Source organism: Lactuca virosa, chromosome 9 (assembly GCF_052849685.1).
Source record: "Lactuca virosa cultivar CGN04683 chromosome 9, Lactuca_virosa_CGN04683_v6, whole genome shotgun sequence".
Taxonomy (NCBI): domain Eukaryota; kingdom Viridiplantae; phylum Streptophyta; class Magnoliopsida; order Asterales; family Asteraceae; genus Lactuca; species Lactuca virosa.
This window is the reverse complement of record NC_136434.1, coordinates 49839499-49861750: the sequence shown is the minus strand read 5'-3', so window position 1 is coordinate 49861750 and position 22252 is coordinate 49839499. Positions and strand designations below refer to the sequence as shown.

Genomic DNA, 22252 nt, shown 5'->3' with positions numbered 1-22252 from the left:
CATATATTTATTATTTTTAATTTCTTAGATACAACGCAGAAGGCCTGAGTTGCGCCTGATTATAGCATCAGCCACAATTGAAGCAAAATCAATGGCTGAGTTTTTTCATAACAGGTTCTCTTATTAATATAACCATTTATTTCAAGTGTTAAATACTTATAAATATAATAAAGACATTAATATATAACTATATTCATCAGTAAAAGGAGGCCACAAAACCTGAATCAGACACCAAGGAGTTGATCTCCTATCTATGCAAGGTCAAACAACAAGGTACGGAATTACGATGATACCCCTAACAACTTTAATCATAGTTAACTGCTGATGGTTGTTCTTGCAGGTTGTTATTGGTCCTGCAACTGTTGGTGGGATTCAAGCTGGAGCTTTCAAGATTGGTGACACTGCTGGAACAATTGATAACATTATTCAATGCAAACTGTATAGGCCTGGATCTGTTGGATTTGTCTCAAAATCTGTAAGTATGTTTGACTTGAATTGACCATGTATTAGTAATTGTGAGAGATAAGATAATTGTTAAAATTGAAATTGAAATTTAAATTTAAATTACAGGGTGGGATGTCTAACGAGTTATATAACATAACCGTGCGTGTGACAAATGGCATCTATGAAGGCATTGCTATTGGATGAGATGTTTTTCCCGGTTCCACCCTTTCTGATCATGTTTTGAGATTCAACAACATTCCACAGGTATATGGAATTATAAATCTCTCATCTCTCTATTTATTTATTGACATTTTTATATGTATTTTTCAGATAAAAATGATTGTTGTGCTTGGGGAACTCGATGGAAGAGATGAATATTCATTAGTTGAAGCACTTAAATCAGGAAAAATCAATAAACCAGTATGCGCTTGGGTCAGTGGAACTTGTGCACGTCCCTTCAAATCAGAAGTTCAATTTGGTCATGCAGTAAGTTTATTATCTTACTTTCTTAAATGCTAAATTATGCAAGAAATAGCAACCTTTCACCAATATAGACAACGTACATTACATTGTTATTTTTCCTTTCTTTAATTTGGAAGGGTAATTTTGTGATTCTGTTGATCATGTTTAATCTTTTTCACTTACCCATTCATTAATAAGGGAGCCAAAAGTGGTGGTGAAATGGAGTCTGCACAAGCTAAAAATGAAGCACTCAAAGATGCCGGAGCAGTTGTCCCCACTTCATTTGAATCATTTGAAGCTTCAATCAAGGAAACATACGAGAAGTTGGTAAAAATCCTAATCTTAATCTTTTTTATATTCCCATTTTGCCCTTCACGAACTCAAAAAATTCCGTTGTTTTATTAGGCCGAGGAGGGAAAGATTACCCCTGTTATGGAAATCACTCCTCCACATGTACACACAAAAAGCACACCATTTACCCTCTCTTTTTCCGATTTAGTCTTTTTTTTTTTCCAAATCTTTGATCTGTATAAGCATTTTGGTGTTTTTATGTTTGTAGTTACCTGCCTGAACGAGATTTATCCTAACAAATTTGGATGAACAAAAATAGCAACACATTTTGATTTTATCTCCCTGGAAAAGACAGAGGATCACTAAAATTTAATATTTTTCTTATTTTTAGATCTTAGTTGATGCTTTTTTCACTTAATTTGTGTAAATTTCAGATTCTTGATTGGTTAACACACATTCCTACTGATATTGAAGTTTATATTCGGCCTGGATCTTCGAATGGATAATTCCTCTTGGGATGAGGTAAATTTTTTTCATAAGATTCCTAAAATTTGTTTCATGAATTCAATCTATTCAGATTTATCAACAAACTTACAAGTGATTGATACACTTTTTATCATAAACGTTGCTAATTACTTTTGATGTTCTTATTTCCATTACTTTATTGTTGGCTAACTAGATGATACTTTCTTTTACAACAGGATGCTGATAATGAGAAGAAAAAGAAACAGGATAACTTTCAAAACATACCTTGAATTTAATTGATGCTTTTTTTAATCTGATGATTACTGGTGATATATGTGCAGTTACCACCAAAAGAAGTTGATAATGGCTGCTCCATGATGCCACTATAAGAGAAGCTTATGGTGGTTTGAATTATGAAATATTCCATTTATTTAGGAGAACAATGAGGAGCTGGCTCAGAAGGTTAGTTCTATCCCATGTAATTACTGGTTATTGAGCTTTTCTTTTAATATTATGGTAATTAACTATTATTAATATTTTATAAATTTATGCGATGTTGCAGCTTCATTTAATCTTGCTCTTAAAACCTGCAATTAGAGTTGTAGCCAGTATAGGTGAAGGTGTTCCTTAATATAGCATAAGGGAGTTAATTTCCTAATAATGGTAAGGTAATTACAAATTTACAATAATACCCTTACATGGCTATAGGGATTGCATTTTATATCTTAGTTAAAACATTGATGTTTCTTAGTTAAAACACACCACTTACCCTCTCTCTTTCTGATTTAGTTTTTTTTTCTTGCAGGTTATTATTAGAGAAACAACATTTTGTCGGCTTAAAGCCTAAACTTTCAAGATTGGCGATAAATCTAGAATGTTTACAACAATCATGGAGTTAATTTATAAACTTTCAAGATTGTGTTTGCAGGAGGTCACCATACAAGTATCTGGTAGAGCAGCAAGGTCGCCTTCTGAATCATAATACTTCCCAAATATTCCAATGTATGTTTAAACTTTAAGGCATCCATTCTTTACATGTATTGCTAATGGCAGGAAAAGACCTCGACAATAGACACAACTTCAGTGACTATAGACAATATGAGGGTATCTGATGCTAACAAGAAGAGAATGCTGGAGAAGGGCATTTCAAGAGTGGACTTTCTGTTGGGTGTTTATCATAATTTTTGGCTGTTTATCGGAATTTTTTTTTTGTTTGTCCCTTAAAATTTGAATTAAATATTTGGTTCAAGTTTGAGTTTTGACAAAGGTTTAGTTTGGAAGTAGTGTTGAATAGTTTGAGAAATACCAATAGATTATCTAAAAAAAATTGGTAAAACGTAAAAGTTTCGAATCAAAACATAACTAATATAACTTTTATTTTAAACGAAAATAACAATATATTTATAAGGTTTATCTTTTTATTCATAAAGTTTATCAAGTAAAAAAGAAACCACTAAGTTATTATTAAAAAAGTCAAAGACACTCTTACTCTAATATATCTTTCGAATCGATATTTTTTATAGAACTAATAACAAAAACAATATAGATGATAATAGTAAAACTATATATTGTTGAAAATCGATAAAACTAACAATAATGTATGCAAAACAATGAAACTAATAATACAAATAGTATATGTGCACTTAAACTTGACATGCATCTAAATTGATGGAATTTAAAACTGTATATTTAGTTTTAACAAAAAATAATTTACTTTAATGTTATCCTACAATAAAACAATTTTTTTTATATATACATATTACAAAAAGAGCAACACATGTTTATTTTTTATCTGAAATAGCAACGTACATATATTTTTAACCAAAAATAACATTGTCCAGTCGTTGATTGAAAGGAACAATTTGAACCACGTTGAAAGGAATCTAACTATTGTCCCAAAACTATTCACATAAATGAAAATAACCAGACCCAACAAAATGTTTTTCATTTAAACCCGAATAAGCAGCATACTTATACATTCAAGCAAAAACAACATTGGTCATAGAAACGAAACATTTTCACGTATGCAAAAAGAAAAACAATCGTCGCCTAGAGTCTACTATTTGAAATGAAACTAATCGCCGTCGCCGCATTGCGCGGATCGACTACTAGTGTATATATATATATATATATATATATATATATATATATATATAATCACATGTGATTATATGTATATAATCACATGTGATTAAATCCTGTTATAAGGAAAAACCTTTACATACATTTAATCAAATAGATAGAATGCAACCACTAATTTTGTAGATACAAAATTTTGTTAAACCAAAACAAGCTATAAGTAGACATGTTGTTTGATACTAAAAAAATCCTAAACAATCAAAACTTAAAACAATGATGGTCTAACAAAAATTAAAATCAAAATTAAAGCATATAAAAAAAAGTTAAACTAATGAACATCAATCGAACATAAATGATAAATAATGAGTTGCAAATACAATAAAGTAAATATCAAGATGCGTAAAGTGTGAAGAGTAGTTCTTGAAAACAATCATATGACGATTTATAATAAAAATAAATAAACAACCAAGTTGAATTCTACAACCGTCAATAAATAGCCAAACAGCTACACTAAGACTAGACACCATTTTATGCTCGGGAAGTGGATAAGATATCATAAATTCAAAAACTAGATAATTAGGTTCTAGAAATGAAACAAATTAGATTTAAGGGTTTAAATTGGTGGACTCAACCCGCTAAAACAATATCGTAATTCAATGTTAACCCATGCTATAAATCAATAAATCAAACTCATACCTGTTTAGTGGTAATTCCGATCGAAATTGCTTCCAATTTTCTGCCTTCTCAGTCTATTATTCATTAGTATAATCCCTTCTTGGGAAGCAAGCCATCAATGGCTTCTTGTTGGTAGATCGGGTCAAGCATTCTCCAAAATAGAATCCAAATTGCCATCTTCCTCAACAAGCTTAATAACATCTTTATGCTTATGAATCGCTCAATAACCCTTATGTGCCTCAAATTGAAATTCATGCCACTGTAGAAAAGGGAAAAATAATCAAGGGAAAATCCAAAATAATAACGATTAAGCCTCAAATCACCAATCGAGTCTGTAAGTGGGCGTTCAAAACGACTTATTAAGATCCGGCATCCATCGATTTAAACCTTCTAAGGTTCAGTGCTTGAGAAGGTTGGGGGAACCGTAATCACACCTAAAGAGTTTTTTAAACCTAATCGCACCATATAAGTCGGGCTTTGCGGTGGTGGACAACATTCTCGGAGTAGAGCTTGGAGACGGTGGACAACATTCCTAGCCGACGACGCTCCCGTAATACGACCATCGATCTTCTTGCTAGGTTCCTTTAAAGCCAAACTTGTATTGTCTATATGCTTAAATGTACTGAATCAATAACCTTTTGATTTACACGAAGCCAAGAGCAGCCATAGAACTGGATGGAGGAGAACTTGAGAAGTTGTGGTCGATAGACTGTCATTGTCGCTGGTGGCTGTGAACGGTTGGTGGTGGAGTCCATGATCTTCATAACAAGCAGACTTGTGGTCCAATTTCTTTCCATGATTCAGGTGAACGATCATATTCTTGACGCCAGACATCTCCTTGAAGCTTCTCTCATGGATACACCTTCAATTTCATTAATCAATTCACAACCATGATTCAGGTGAACGATCCTCCCTTCCGGCGATGCCTTCCTCTCCGGTGATAGTGGTCCAACCCTTACTTCAGATATGTGGCCTTCTTCAAATCCAGTGAAACGAGATCGAGAAACAATGCCTTTTGCTTCAGATCTGGTAGAAACCAGCTCTGGTGATTAGAGAAATGGTATCGGGAAAGTTTTTTTGTTGGAAAAAGAGGAGAGAGGTATGTAGAGAGAGAAAGATAAGAGTGATATGTACCGAGAAAAAGTATAAAAATTGTTCTTAATACAAGAAATATTCTCATCACACATCATTTCAAATTATATTCTCGCAATGACGTCTCAGTTAGGTACATATGCTCCATCATCAAAATATAAACGAAATATGCGTTTTCATGGGTAGCACACGACTTATAGTTTTAACATAAAACATAAAAATTTTTATTACTTTTAGTCAATACTTTTAATCTTGAAGAGCATTGGGGTAGCCAAGATTTTGTTTTTGGGTATGCCAAATAATTTACAAAATATAAACAAGTAGCAAAATACTTCAAACGATAATAAAATGTAACAATGTATGCATTTTTAAAGTAAATTGTTCATTTTAGTTGCACACGACGCTCTCTTACATCATTAAAATCATCTAAAATAGAGTCTAAACTAAATTTCTTAGCGATATCTTTCTCTATGTAAAGAACTAGACTATCAACAATAAAATCATCATCCATCTTGTTACGCAGTCTATTCTTTACAATTTTCATGGCGGAAAATGCACGCTCAGTAGTCGCAGTATACACCGGAAGGGTCAACACAAGCCGAATCAATCTGTCAACAAGATAGTAATGACTTGCTTTCCCTGTCTCTACCAAGCCTTGACATACTTCAACAATAGATGACAGCTTTCCCAAAAATGGATGGTCCTTCACATAAGCTTCAAAGTGCTTCAACTGAAATTTTAGAACATCTATTTCCTGTTCTGTGAAATCAAGATAATAATATTTTCTTTGCAAGTTTGCAAATAGAATCAGAATTGAAGCGTTTATATCCCTCCTTTGGATTCAAAGCAAGACTAAGTTCTAAAAGCTCTACAACTCTTTCATTGAACCTTGTATCAATTTCTTGTAACTGAAAATCAATAGTTTCATTAAATATATCAAAATGATAGTGATGCTCAATAGTAATATGACCTCCCTTCCTGTTGCTTCTCCCTTCAAAATAAGGATCTTTGAATTCAGGAATATCAATATCATGCTTCTTACAAAACTCAACGACATCATCAAGAAAAGTTGCCCATTCATTAGCTCTAAGGGTTTCAATCAGTTTCTTTGTGTGGGAGACCATTGTGATTTCACTTATGATGTCTTGAGATTTTTGTTGTAAAGCTTGACAAAGAGTATCAGTAATTCCCAAAATTTGTTTCATCATATGTAAAATGAAAACAAATTCAAAAGATGTCATTCTTTTTAACGCGATACTAGCATCACCTTTTGTTTTATAATTAGAGCCTGCTTTTTTTTATGTTTTCCAAAACCGTACAAGTTGGATTATACATCCGAAGAAGACTACTAATAGAAGTAAAATGTGAGCTCCAACGAGTGTCTCCGACACGCTTTAAAGTACCAATTTGATTAGCCCCTTTACCCGTATTAATTTCACCAGATTCTAACAATTCTGCAATTTCAGTAGCTTGAGCAGCTTGTAGCTCATCTTGTCGTTTACAAGAAGCACCTACGGCATTCACAATGAAAGATAAATTTTGGAAAAAATCCCATGTACATAGATTACTTCTCTAGCTGCTGCAACCAACGCAAGTTGTAACCGATGAGCCATACAATGTATATAATAAGCACATGGATAATCTTTAAGGAATAATGCTTGTAATCCCTTCCATTCACCAAGCATATTGCTAGCTCCATCATACCCCTGTCCACGAAGATTCTCAACAACAAGCTCATAAGAAGTAAGAGTTTCACATATAGAAGAATACAAAGTGGAAGATGATGTATCTTTGACATGGACAAGATCAAAAAATCGTTCTTGTATGTAACCTTTCTTGTCAACATATCTAAGAACAATGGCCATTTGTTCTTTCTCACTTTCATCACTAGCCTCATCCACGATTATGCAGTATTTAGAATCACAAATATCTTCAACTATCTTTTTTCGTACTTTCTCAGCAAAAACATGTAAAATTTCTTTTTGAACCTCAGGTGAAGTGTATTTCGCGTTGTCGGGTGCATTTTCTAAAACGACACCTGCAACCTCTTCATTGTAAGAAGTTGTGTGCTTGATTAACTCAATGAAGTTGCCACGATTTTTTGAATCAATTTTCTCATCATGCCCTCTGAAAGAAATCCCCTGAAATGAAAGAAAACGAACAACATCTATTGATGTTTTCACCCTTAGCCTATTCTTTTCAATTTGATCAGCAGACTGTTTTTGCATCACTTTATCAATATGTACCGATTGATTCATCAAAGTATCACAAAATCGCACAACATTGTAATGTTGAGAGTTTGGTATATCTCCAATGTGTTTCTTAAATGAACAATGTTTCCCTTTAACTTTGTTCCAGTTTTTAAAACCATTGGTTGTAAATGCATCATGACCATTATGGGTATTTGATTCTTCAAGAAAAATATAGCAATAAAAACAATATGCTCTATCTTTAGTTTTAGAATACTCAAGCCAAGGAAATTCGGAATACCATTTAGACTGGAAACGTCGTCGATGACTTTTTGACCCAGATGGAGGATATTTAGGCAACACAGGTTGATGTGGCCCCGATCTTAAGTATGCTCGTCTGATTTCATCCTTCATATTGGCTGCATATTTCCATATAGGTAGACGTAGGCCAGGATCATGTTCAATAGAACAAAAGGTAGGATTCTCAACCGTTGAAGATGGTGCAAGGTTTTTAGCTGTTGAAGATGGTAAAGGGTTATGATCTTCTGGAGGTGATTGAGGTTTCCCAACCGGTAATGATGATGATGACGTGTTTTTCTCTTCGCCTCTTGGTAAAACATTACGCGTGAAAAATAAATCCAATCTTTTTTTGCTTTGTTCCCATTGTTCAACGAAATTCACTAATCACAGAAAAATTCAATTACAAACATAATCTTATATTTGTATACAAAGCAAACTTATATGTAATACAATAACACATAATACAATTATTCATATAACTACTTCATAGCAACAATTAACAATCTAATTTATAAAATACACACGAATATACGATAAAAAATGTAAAATCAATGCTTAATTAATTGAGATGCCGGCAAAAAGCGTTTCCCTGATGTTAAATGAATTTGCTGCTCAATGAAAAAAAAAACTAAACATACTTTTGCAGACTGTGGGTGGGCCACTGTAGTCCAAAACTTGTATTCACTAAAAAAAATTATATTATAATATATATATATATATATATATATATATATATATATATATATATATATATATATATATCCTCAAATTATTAGGGTGGGCCATGGCCCACTCTTGCATTTAATTAGCTTCGCCATTGAAGAGCATCCAATCAAACCCATTCAGTAACTCCACTTTCAAAATGAAAAGGGGCAGTGAGGGTGGTAAGCCAAATGACTTTTAAAAGTGGACCTCATTAGGAATCATAGAGACTCCCTTAAACCTCTCTTAAAGCATCAGATATGGTAAGCCTACTCATAGTTCGACGACAATGTTTTAATTAAACATGTGAGGACACAAGTTGTATGTTTGTCGTACATGTATAGTAATTGTTGGAAATAATGTTCAAGATCATTAACTGTTTTGGTAATATTTCTAATAATGGCAGGGTCCTTTGGGTTCGCCTCATGATCCAAATATCATAAGGAAATGAAGATAAATAAGTTGTTAATTTATTAAGGAATTAATAAATTAATTAGAAATTATTTTGGTAATTAATTAAAAGTTTTTAATTAATTAAAGAGTTTGAATATTAATTGATCCAAGGGATTAATTAGAATATTCCAGAAGCTCCTGGAGAGCTTGTAGGGGTGGTTTTGAAGGCTCATTGGATATGGATATGGCAGGTTTAAATAAGATAATGATTAATCCTAAAGTTTGAATCCTTTAAGGATTCTATCTCCTGCCTATAAATAGGCTGCTAGGGGTTAAACCCTGGTCCTGGTGATTCTCCTAGAAATATTCCACATATCTCCCTCTCTCATAGTATACAAAATTCATAAGCCCTCTCCTAAGGTTAGTGAATTTTGCATAAACCCTAAATTAATTAATTTTACTTTTGGTGTTGTGGGTATGACTTCATTAGTGGGGTGTTATATTGGATCCTTCATCCATAGCGACAAACTTGCAGTCACAAGATCATAATCAAACAATCAAGTGATTAGTAATTTTTCAAAGTATGTTGTTAAAACTAGTAAAACCTAGATTCAAAGGTGCATGTACACTTAGGTAAATCCTTTGATTGTTTTTGCAACCTTAGATAGTCTATTTGATGCTAAAGAAACCTAACAATGGTATCAGAGCCAATATATTTTAGTTTTTTGCATAAACTTTGTAAAAATCAAAAATAAAGAAACCTGTTAATCGCAGCCACGACGTGACCACCTGTTGGCCGTAGCGCGGTTGGCGTATTTTTCAGATTTTGGGATTTTGACTGATTTAAAAAATCTAAGGACAAGACTTTCATTTGAAAGATTAGTTTAATTGTTTAAATCTGAATATTCGAATTTTGTAATTAATTTGAAATATTATTTAACTGGAATTTAAATTTGAATATTTAATTAATTAAATTTGAATACTATTTAAACTTGAGTTAAAATTTGAATATTTATCTTGAACTTTATTAAACATAGGAATTAAATTAAAAAGACAAGATTATAAATTTAAAAGGTTTACATTTATAATATGATATAATTACTATATGTATAACAATTACACCACATGTGTCCGCACATGTTAATAAAAAGATTATCGTTGAATCAAGACTAGGCTTACTCACTCTAATACTCTAAGGAGGGTTTAAGGAGATTTCTTTGATTCTTTGTAGCATCCCAAAAATATGGTCCAAAATTTTCATTTTTAAATCATTAATTAAACCAGAATTACTAAAAATCATTTATCAAAACATGAACCATAATATCTCAAGTATTAAAACAATGTATCCATATCAATCACATGTCAAATAAATCAGAGTAAAACATCCCAGGCTAAACATAAACGGTGTGTGCCATGCAATCATCCCGAGCTCTTCCCCTTGCTACCAAAAGTACCTTAAACCAAAACTGAAAACCGTAAGCACGAAGCTTAGTGAGCTCCCCAAACTACCACACCATACACATCTCACATAATCACATAAAAACATATTGTGGGCCCCGCTGTGCTACATCGGGCCCCGCCCGACATCGAGCAAAGCTTGACATACGTATGAGCATATCTACTAATACACATAAACATAAGCATAATCACCTAATCATATACATATAAACATTCCTCGTCCCCGCCCGACATTAGACCGAGGTCCGGAAAGCATACAAACATTCCTCGGGAATGGCCCCGACATCGGACCGTAGTCCGGAAAGCATACAAATACAAACACATGCAAGAATCACAAAGACATCAAGCATACAAACATTCATCGGGTACCGCCCCGGCATCGGATCGTAACCCGGAAAACATATAAACCAACATCGGGCCCCGCCCGGCATCGGACCTTAGTCCGGAACATACTAACATACATAAACGGGCCGACATTGGTGCCTTCGACCCGTTCCTACAGGAGAAAACTCACCTCAAATGTCGGGTGAAATAACTGAACGTCTTTGCTCCTGCAGCCGGCTCTACTCACGCCCTATACAAAAACAACCCCTTATATACCATTCCTTTGTCAAGACCCCTTCACGGGTTAACCTTGGTCAAAGTCAAGGTCAAGGTCAAAGTCAACGTCTAGTCAAAGTCAAAGTCAACAGTCCGAGTTGACTCGACTCGTCGAGTCATCCCCCTGACTCGCCGAGTTCCCTTGATACTCGTAGTCGTGATAAAACGAGTCAACTCGTCGAGTCCCTCCTCAGACTCGTCAACTTCTACCCTTTACAGAATCGGGACAAATCGACTCAACTCATTGAGTTCCTCTATGAACTCGTTGAGTTCTTCAGTCTGTTGCTTCATCTCAATGGATTAAGCCCCTAATCTTCAGATCTGAGCTTCATGCTTCACATAAATACTGAAAATGTCTTTTTAAGGGTAAAGTTTCCAACTTTACCCGTTAATACCCTTACTTAATGGGTTTATCTCAAACCCTAACTCTTTAGGACCTAGATCTTGGTCCACAAGCCATCAATACTCCAAGCTAAAGCATACAAACTGAGATCTGGACCCTAGACACTACATGAACACGTAAAGCTTCCACCTTTCCCTCCATGCATGGCCTTTGGAGCTTAAAAGGCCAAAATGACATCCTATAGCTTGCATAGAGCTTTAATGGCCATAAAGTTTGCACCTTTATGCCATGAAAGCCCTCCATGGTTCCAGATCTGATGGTATACTCACTTGGGACGTCCATTTCCCAAAGGTCATGCTATTTGGACCAAAAATCCCATAAAATGATAATAAGGAGATCTAAGAATTTAGTAAGCAAGTTTGAGAATTGCTTTCCAAAAAATGATGAGAATAAAATGGTGTCTCTGGATCTACTAGCTTCTTCTTGAATCCCCAAGCTTCTCCTTCCTTCACAAGCTTCAAACACACAAGATTCACTCAAAAATATCTCACAAGCTCATATAAAGCATTAGGGTTTGGTGATTTAGGGTTTGGGACTTGGACGCTGGAAATGAGGCCAGCATGTGAGGATTAAGATGCTTAAATAGGGTGCAAAACCCCAAAATTAGGGTTTCACCCCTGCCAGCCTACTCGTCGAGTTGAGGGCTCTCAACTCATCGAGTAGGTTACTTAAAACTCGCGTCTCTTCTGATCTCTACTCGACAAGTTTGGGGCTCCCAGCTCGTCGAGTTGCTCTACAAAAATGAATAAATTATAATTTAAATGCGTACCAGGAACCAGGCGTTACAATTCTACCCCACTTGTTTCAGACTTCGTCCTCGAAGTCTGCTGCCTCAAATAACTCTGGGTAATGCTCCTTCATCTCCTCCTCTGGTTCCCAAGTCCATTCTGACCCCTTGCGGTGCTTCCACTTCACCTTCACCAACTCTACCCTCTTGTTCCTCAGCTCCTTAGTCTTCCTATCGAGAATGGCTACTGGTCTCTTGATGTAGTTCAGGCTGTCATCAACCTGAATATCCTCTAAAGGCACAATCGCGGAGTGATCCACTAAGCACTTCCGCAGAGGGGAAACATGAAACGTGTTGTGGATCTGGCTAAGCTCTGCTGGAAGATCCAATGGATACGCCACCTTGCCCACCCGGGCTATAACCCTGAAAGGATCGATGTACCCGGGGTCCAGCTTTCCACGCTTCCTGAACCAGATGACACCCTTCCAAGGGGACACCTTCAGGAGGACCATATCTTCCTCCTGAAACTCTAGGTCTGAACGACGCTTGTCGGCGTAGCTCGTCTGCCGACTCTGAGCAGTCTGGAGCCTACTCCGGACCTGCTGGATCTTCTCCGTCGTCTTGAGTACCACTTGGGTACTTGTGAAAACTCGAAAATTTATATCCGGTAAAGCCAATCAATCCAATCAAATGTCAGACTTGTTTCTACTATCTTTTTGCATTGTTAAGGGTCTCTTTGAGTGTTCTAAGCCTAGTACACTTAAGGATTGTGTGTAGGGGTGTGTCAGCTTAAGTTCATTGGGTTGCAAAAGAGCCGGAAACTCCATCACAAGGAGTTTACAGCCGCAAACTAAAGTTTACGACCGTAAACTCTTGGTGGCCGTGAATTCTCATGATAAGTATAGATTTCCTTCATTTGTTCTTCATTTCTCACCTCTTTCAATCAAGAACACTCAAAACTCTCTCAAGTATCATCAAGGGAATCCATCATTTCTCTACAAAAACGTAAGTAATTCCTCCATTTTACTAGTTAATCTTCTTGATCATATGAATCCTATGAATCACATCCTTGAATTCATCACTTTTCCTTCACAATCTTCAAATCTTCATCTTTTCACCAAGAACACTAAGAACACCCACTTGTTCTTGGGCCGTAAACACCCTAAAGTCATCCAAAGTGTGAGTATCTCTTCTATCATCTTGTTATCCATTAGAAGCTCTTGTATCCTCATAAGACAAACACCCTATAAGCATGAATCAAGATCCAAAATGCATCATCTTAAGGTGTTTACGGCCGTAAACACTTCTTGTGGGCCTAAACTTCCCTTGGCTGTGAACACATCATTGTGTGGCCGTAAACTCCCTTTCATACAATCACATGTGATTGTAACACTTCATTACGAGTGTTTCCTAGTCCCTAAGGCTGTTTCCTTGCATGTTAGTTGTTTTAAACACTAATTACATGCCTATATATGCCATTATATGTCATTTAGGACTCGTTTGTGTCTCGGGAATTCATTCGTGGAACTTCTCGTCCTTACGCGAATCTTCAATTGAATCGCCCACATAAGGTGAGTTTATACCCCTATAATCAATCTTTTAAATGTTTTAAATGCTTTTAGGGGGGGATACAAGTTGAACACAATGTTAATTGTGTAAATATTCATCTGTGATAACCATCACATTAAAGGATTTTATTATGCTTTTATAAGTGATCAAATCATTTCAAAAACTCTTTTAAAGTTATGTTACTTTGTTGTTTATAAAACTCTGTTTTTAAAGTACAATCATAACTCAGTAGATAATCGAGTCTTTTCTACAAATCAGAGACAGTTCAAAACAAACATACTAGTTAACTATAATAGGTATAGTTTAGGGGTTCAGAACATACAATAACAAGAACAGGGAGGAATATACAATAACAAGAACAGAAAGGAACATACGATAACAAGAACAAGATAACAATAATGTGAAACCACTACTTCACGACATAGCAATATACTTGTTGTGTCGCGTTTTGTAACCAGAGTCTCCTGGAGGGAGAGCATGCGTTTGTGTATAGATCTATACGTGATTGACATCCCTCACCTTGCTGCTAGCTACAGTGGGACTTGCAAGTCTACGGGTAACAAATGTCACATCATTTTCGGCGCCAGTAGGTCGTCGTGTTAAACACGTGTCAAATCAGTATGGTTATAACCACATCACATTTTAACCTTAATTAACAAACTGGTTTTAAGGTAGTTAGTGGTCAGTAGTTACTTTATACATCACTAATGTACACTTTCATTTTCCCATTACATTCATATAGTGATCTTCTCACATAAAAAGTAATGTAAACTATTCTCTAGTAAAGGTAGTCTTAAACTTGGGAGAACTTACATCATTACAAAAGAAAAACAGAACAGTCGAGTCTTAGTACATTTAGTTAGAAGGGTCCCTATAATGCTAACTTTATGATCCCTCGGTAGATACATCAGGGATATATATTAATCGGGTCCGGTAGACAGTAGAATGTGTGCTTTCCGCTTCATTTCATGTTCCTTGTTTGGTTGTGGGCTTAGAGCAGATTCACCCAGTCTACTATCTACTCGATCTTAGCTATATATATATATATATATATATATATATATATATTCTATATACACCAAGTAATCATAAGGAGTACCAGGTATGGGTCAGGTCATAGGATACAAATTCAACATACCGTTTTCTAGTACAAAAACATACTTTTCAGATAGAACATTTAGTAGGCTAAACTAGAAACTTATCAGTAAAAGGGTTTAATTCATTTTATTAAACCAGTATAACTTAAAGGACCTTTAGTGGTTAATTCTATAATACCTTAGTTTATACATCATGGTTATATATAATTAATATCCGATAGACAGTTGGATGTGTGCTTTCCGCCTTACTTCCTGTTCCTTGTTTGGTTGTGGGCTTAGGGCAGATTCACCCATTTAACTGTACGTTCGACATTAGATTATATATAGCTTGTATAAACTAAGTGATTATAGAATGAACTATTGTGGTTATTATTTTTACTAAAGGAAATATATGATTTTCTTAAAGAATGTTTTCATCAAATATAAAGAACTATTACAGTTAACTCCGTAAGTACCAAATGAATACACCAAGGTTATATACAGTGAAGATCTAACAAACAATGGGATGTGTGACTTCCGCTTTATTCCTTGTTCCTTGTTTGGTTGTGGGCTTAGGGCAGATTCACACAATCGATTGTCTGTTTATTCTAAATTGTTTATAACTTGTATCCATTTAGTACTCATAGAAGGAATTGTAGAGTCATTTTTACTTCCATTCATCATATCAGAAAATATGGGATTTTCTGGAGGAACAGGCGAACTTTTCTAAAAGAACTTACAACTTACTTTTTATCACTTAAATACTTATGAACTCACCAGCTTAAATGCTGATCTACTCTTTCAAAAGAACTTGTATTCTCAGGAAACTAGTAGACAAGTACGCGCACTGGGATTCAGAAGATGAAGTATAATAGCTTCATGTCTTGTTTTGTTATTTACTTCTGGAGTCAATCTTATGTGAACCACATACTTTGTAAACACTTTCATATTAATGCAATGGTTGTTTGTTACTTTGATTACTATGATGCATGTGTTGTGATACTAAACATGACGTCCTCTGCCCCCGAATGTTTCCGCCGTTCCGGTTTGGGGGTGTGACAGTACTCCCCATGACCCTCTGACCGACCTCACCCCAACAGATAGGGGTTCTACACATCCTCCCATAGATCATCTCGAAGGGAGGTCGGTCTATGTTGGCGTGGTAACTGTTGTTATATGAAAATTCCGCTAACGGAAGATACGTATCCCAACTGCCACCAAAATCCAATACACATGCGCGTAGCATGTCCTCGAGAGTCTGAATCGTCCTCTCACTCTACCTATCCGTCTGAGGGTGGAAAGCGGTGCTGAAGTGAAGATGAGTACCCATCTCTTTGTGGAACCGCTTCCAAAATCTGGAAGTAAATCGTACGTCTCGGTCTGACTTAACCGACACTGGCACTCCATGACATGCCACCACCTCGCGTACATAAATCTCATCTAGCTTCTCATCCGATATGCTCTCCTGGATCGGGATGAAATGAGCACTCTTGGTCAACCGATCCACGATGAACCAAATCAAATCTACTCCATGTGCGGTCTTGGGAAGCTTCATGATGAAATCCATAGTGATATCTTCCCATTTCCACATAGGAATATCCAACGGATGCATCTTGTCGTGAGGCCTCTGGTGTTTGGCCTTGACCTTCCTGCAGGTCAAGCACCGCTCCACATACCATGCAATGTCCTGCTTCATGCAGGGCCACCAATAATCAGGGCAAAGATCCCGATACATCTTCGTCTCCCCGGGGTGAATGGAGAATCTCGACTTGTGCGCCTCCTCCATAAGAACCTGGCGCACTCCACCCAATAAGGAACCCAGACTCTGCGATGTAGGGTCAACAACCCCCGGTTATCATAATCAAATGAGGCCACCTGGCCCACGATCCGTTCACACTTCCGACGATCTTCCTTCATACCCTGATACATGTGATTGTACTAGTTTTAATCCTACTAACTTAAACACAAAGACAAACACACGAAAGGCAGTGTACCTATCGATTAACAGTTTAGTTCAGGTAAGTAGGGTATCGAACACATGGAATGGTAAACAGTTAAAATAAATGCTGATATTATCTAAATAAAACAAGTAATAGAAATGGGGTGTTCTCTAGTTTTGCAAGACTAGAAAATTAGTAATCAAATAACACTCAAACAAAAGACAATTAACAACTAAGGGAACAAAAGAAAACTAGATTCAATAAGATAAAGAGACTTCTGTTCAGATTTGATTCACTTATTCTTATGGTTGATTTCGTGGCAAGTGCAATGGATTAATATATCAATGGCTACCGATTTCTAATGTGATTTGGTTCATGTTCACTGTTACTAATCCTCAGCAAATAAGTAAATTCAAACAGAGATCAAGTGATTAAACTAACAAGTTTCCTAGTGTTCAGTTCAAATCAAGTAAGACTTGTAATATTAGTTAACTAAATTTGTCAATTCAATCAACTCATATGTGGTTGTTCATCACATATCCTCACACATCAACTTACTTATTTTCTAGTTAACCCTAGGTTCATGCTCACTAATACTAGGCATACAATCTTGTTTTCACAAAACTATATGATTCAAGCAATTAAGAAGATGTTCATACAACTCAATAAACTTGATTATTAAAAGAAAATAATTATCATTAACACATAAGGATCTTTAACAAGCTTAACAAGATAAATAACCAAATCAAATCAATCCAAGCCAATCAATCAAACCATATTCATAAGATCATCTAGTCTAAACAGAAGTATGAAGCTTTTAGTTCATAAATACAGCAAATAGCATCCTAAAATTGAAATCTAATGATTCAAACATGGTTCACACAACAGATTAAGATAAAAGTAATGTTTGTTTGCCTTTTATCTCTTCAAAATTGACTTCTATGTTGAATTCTCGAAAAACACAACTCTAAGAACCCTTCTGGCCTCCAAAAATCGTCCAAAGCTTCCAAAACTAGATAGGGCTTCAAATGAAAGCGATCCTATATATAGATTCTGAAAATAGAGCCAACTCGACGAGTTTTTGGGAAAAACTCGTCAAGTTTTTTCATTTAGATCGCGTGTACAGCAAGTCAACGTCAAGAATCGTGAAACTTCTTACCAACTCGTCGAGTTGATGGCCAACTCTTCGAGTTCGCTTGGAATCAACATTTTTTCAAAACACGAAAGTCGTCCGAAATTGTATCTAGTTTTCAGAACATTTTGAATCTCGTCAATCGGATTTACGGTTCATGAGATATGGCCAAAACACTGATGAGGGTTCAAGTTGTCCAACAACATCCTTCTTTCTTCAAAATCCAAGATCCAAGCTTCAAATTGCTAAATCCGCTTCCTTTTCCATCCAGGCATGTCATTGTTGCTGAAAAATGAAATTATAAACTAATTAAGCACCTTTTGTTCATTAAATGAGATAAAATCAACATAAAGTATTAAGATAATATATAAATTATATGACTAAATATGTCCATATCATACCCTCAACCTGCGCATCTCGGATTCGATCCAGCAACGGAGTAACCACTGTCATCCTCAGACATATGTCTCTTATCGGTGCTACAACCGCCTTACAGCTGAGCGCATCGGCCACCACGTTAGCCTTCCCTGGGTGGTAGAGGATCTCACAGTCATAGTCCTTCACCACATCTAACCAACGGCGCTGCCTCATGTTCAGATTCGGCTAATCCATGAGGTACCTCAAACTCTTGTGGTCCTTGTAAATGGTACAATGGACCCCATAGAGGTAGTGACGCCAAATCTTGAGGGCGAAAACCACCGCCCCGAGCTCCAAATCAGGCATTGGGTAATTCGCCTCGTGAGGCTTCAACTGTCTCGAAGCGTATGCTATCACGTGACCTCGCTGCATCAGCACTGCACCCATACCCGTGATCGAAGCGTCACAGTAAACCACGAAGTCATCGACGCCCTCCCGCAAGGTCAGAATTGGTGCCTCACACAACCGATGTCTAAGAGTCTCGAAGGCTGCCTGCTGCTCAGGCCCCCAGCGGAATGTCACTGACTTCTTGGTCAGTCGGGTCAGTGGGACAACAATCTTGGAGAAATCTTGGATAAATCTCCGATAATAACCCACCAGACCAAGAAAACTCTGAATCTCAGATGGAGACCTCGGAACCTCCCATTGCATCACTGCCTCTATCTTGTCCGGATCGACCAGAATACCCTTCTGGTTGACAAGGTGCCCCAAAAACTACACCTCATGCAACCAGAACTCACACTTGGAGAACTTTGCGAAAAGTCTCTCCTTCCTCAGTGTCTCCAACACTTCTCTCAGGTGCTCCTCATGCTGCTCCTGAGTCTTGGAATAAACCAATATATCATCTATGAATACCATCACAGACCGGTCCAACATCGGTCTGCACACATGGTTCATGCGATCCATGAACGCGGCTGGAGCATTGGTGAGCCCAAACGGCATCACCACGAACTCATAGTGACCATAGCGAGTCCGAAAAGCTGTCTTCTGTACATCGTCGTCCCTGAATCGCATCTGGTGATAACCTGATCGCAGATCGATCTTGGAGAACCAAGATGCACCCTGAAGTTGGTCAAACAAATCATCAATCCTCGGGAGAGGATAACGGTTCTTCACCGTTACCTTGTTCAACTCCCGGTAATCTATACACATCCGATGTGACCCGTCCTTCTTCTTCATAAACAGGACCGGGGCTCCCCATGGCGAACTACTCGGCCTGATAAATCCTTTGTACAAATGCTCCTGCAGCTGTGTAGACAACTCCTGCATCTCGGGAGGAGCCAACTGATACGGTGCCTTGGCTATCGGAGCCGCACCAGGAACTAGGTCAATTCTGAACTCTACTTGCCTCTCCGGAGGAACCCCAGGAAAATCCTCTGGGAACACATCCAGGTACTCTCGTACGACCGATACATCATGCACAGTTGCCTTACCCTTATCCCGGGTATCCATAACATAGGCGACATAACCTGCATAACCCTGCTGAAGGTAGCGCCTCGCCCTCGCTGCCGAACACAAAGTCGGTCCACACTGCGGCCTCTCGCCCTGAATCACTAACCCTCCCCCACTAGGAGTCCGAACCCGCATAATTTGTTGCTCACAGTCGATCACTACCCCATTGGGGCTCAACCAGTCCATAACCACTATAACATTATTCCCTCGCAGGGGAATGGGGACTAAATCCACATAAAACTGCTCATCAAATAACTGCAGTGTACATTCTCGATGAACCCTCGCAACCCGCACGGTTCTATCATATGTTATATCTACATCTAGTGGACAATCTAGCTCCCATGGAGCTCCAAAAAATTGCTTGCTAAGTGCAAGCGATACAAAAGATCAGGTAGCCCCCGAATCGAACAATACCAGAGCTGATATACCGTTCACTAAGAACGATCTTATAATAAAACACGTAAACATAAGCGACAATCAATACAAATAAAGAGATGAGGAGAGAATACATACCCGTCACAACATCGGGAGCAGCACGTGCCTCCTCAGCAGTAAGCTGAAAAGCCCTGCTCCTCGCCATAGCCGCCTCAGCCCGGCCATGACAGCCATCTATAATCCTCAACGTAGTAGGAGCGGGCGCCGCCACCTGCCCTGCTGCTGCTAAACTCGGATACTGGGGTGGCCCCTCTGATTGCACTAAAAGCAAATTAGATCTGAAACTGTTGTGGTGGTGGTGGTAGCAGTACAATCCCTGCTCATATGACCAGTCCGGCCGCACTTGAAGCAGCCCGAACTCCTCGCCCTGCACGCCCCCTCGTGCATCTTGCCGCACTTGGCACACTGGTTGCGACCTTGCTGGCTCCTCGACCTGTGATCTCATACTTTGGGCTTTTTGCCCGAACTACCTGTGTGAACCCCATCTGGTTTCCTCTTCCTCTCCATCTCCAAATCCAGATCCCTTTCCCAAGCTCTGGCAATCATATCCTCCAGCTTCTTGCGGCTGGATCGACTCACAAACTTCCGTATGTCACTCCTCAGCATCTCATGGTATCGGGCCTTTTTCATCTCCACGTCCGCCACATACTGCAAAACAAAAAGGGCCCTCTCCCTGAACATAGCGGTGATCTCGGCCACCGTCTCCACAGTCTGCTGGAGGTCCTGGAACTCCCTCGCAAGATGTTGCACCTCAATCACAGGTGCAAACTCGGTCCTAAACCTGATCGAGAAATCACTCCAAGTCATCGCATCAATAGCGACATCATCTCCAATAGCTCTCCCAACCTCCTCCCACCAATCTCGTGCCCTGTCCTTCAGGAGGCAGGAAGCAAGTCGGACCTTGTCCTCCTCGGGACATCTGCTGGTGTGAAAGGCGTTGGCGACATCTGCCAACCACCTGCTGCTAGCAATGGGGTCCCAAGCCCCATGATAGTCGGGAGCTCCACAAGCTCTGAACTCCCTGAACGTCAGCGTGCACGACCCCATCATGGCCGCCACCTCGGTGCGGAATGCACTCAGTCTCTCATCCAAAAGGTCCAAGATGCCCTCCTTGATCGTGCCGAAGATCACAAGAGTCTGGTCAATGATACTGCACGTGACCTTAGATGAAATGAACTCTCTCAGCTGCTCATCTAGTTTCCCGGCTCCAGAGCCCGAGCCTGATCCCTCACCAACGCCTGAACTACCAACTGGTCTAGTGCGTAGCGTCACCATACTGAAAATACACCATAACAACATCATAATACTCATCATACATCGAGGGATCACACACACTACAAGTTCCTTGGATTCATCTCAGCCTTCCTTGGTTCGAGTACGGATCCTCTGCTTTCAGTTGTATGGGCCCATACTACCTTCCACATCTATCCATACTTTCCTCAAGAACTGCCTTGACTTCACCAAGTCCCTTCTACTACTACTTCTTCACGCGCTAATCTCATCCTAGGATTGCCCTAGGGTAATCTCCGACCTACTTTCCGCCATCAGCTGCACAATTAGTCCCTGTTATCTCCCCCTAACTAGCTCGAAAATATCATTACATATCACTAAGACCAAATAATTCTTCGAATGAGAGGTCCTACCCTACAACGGTTAGACTCAAACGAGAGCTGCGAAATAGAGCTAAACCTAACCTTCTGAAATTATTTAGTCCTCGTAATATGTACCTCAACATATTCGTTTACTAGTTAGTTATAGATAACTAGAACTCCTAAAAGAACAACGCAAGCAACATTCGAGCATTGAGTAAACTAAACCAAGCATATCCTAATCAGGCCATCATGTCACTGACTGATTAGTACTAGCATGCAGTTCATAAAGCTCATACACATATAACAGGCATATAAGGCATCCTTCCTAGATCCTTAACCCTAATCTAGCATGCATTTCT

The 22252-nt window shown here is 38.0% G+C and overlaps 1 protein-coding gene and 1 long non-coding RNA gene across 2 annotated transcripts; both read right to left on the bottom strand.

Moving 5' to 3' along the window:
* Positions 1–4158: 4158 nt before the first annotated feature.
* On the bottom strand, positions 4159–5648 carry LOC145141387 (uncharacterized). The gene is made up of 2 exons (XR_013722627.1): positions 4879–5648; positions 4159–4675 (listed from the first exon to the last, which is right to left on the bottom strand). It is a non-coding gene; the product is annotated as an uncharacterized LOC145141387 (long non-coding RNA).
* A 242-nt stretch (positions 5649–5890) lies between these two features.
* Positions 5891–20907, bottom strand: LOC145139220 (uncharacterized). Its single transcript, XM_079073126.1, has 6 exons — positions 20772–20907; positions 20380–20553; positions 7124–8377; positions 6912–7019; positions 6397–6796; positions 5891–6293 (listed from the first exon to the last, which is right to left on the bottom strand). Exons 1-6 carry the CDS (start codon positions 20905–20907, stop codon positions 5891–5893), a joined length of 2475 nt encoding a protein of 824 aa, XP_078929252.1.
* Positions 20908–22252: the final 1345 nt, after the last annotated feature.

What these genes read in the sequence shown, in the direction of transcription:
- LOC145139220 (XM_079073126.1), bottom strand. Translation starts at nt 20,907, where the DNA reads ATGCTGAGGAGTGACATACGGAAGTTTGTGAGTCGATCCAGCCGCAAG. An exon ending in ACCAGATGGGGTTCACACAG is followed by an intron (nt 20,554 to 20,771) that starts GTAGTTCGGGCA and finishes TAGTGCAATCAG; the next exon opens with AGGGGCCACCCCAGTATCCG. An exon ending in TAAAGGGGCTAATCAAATTG is followed by an intron (nt 6,797 to 6,911) that starts GTACTTTAAAGC and finishes AAAAAAAAGCAG; the next exon opens with GCTCTAATTATAAAACAAAA.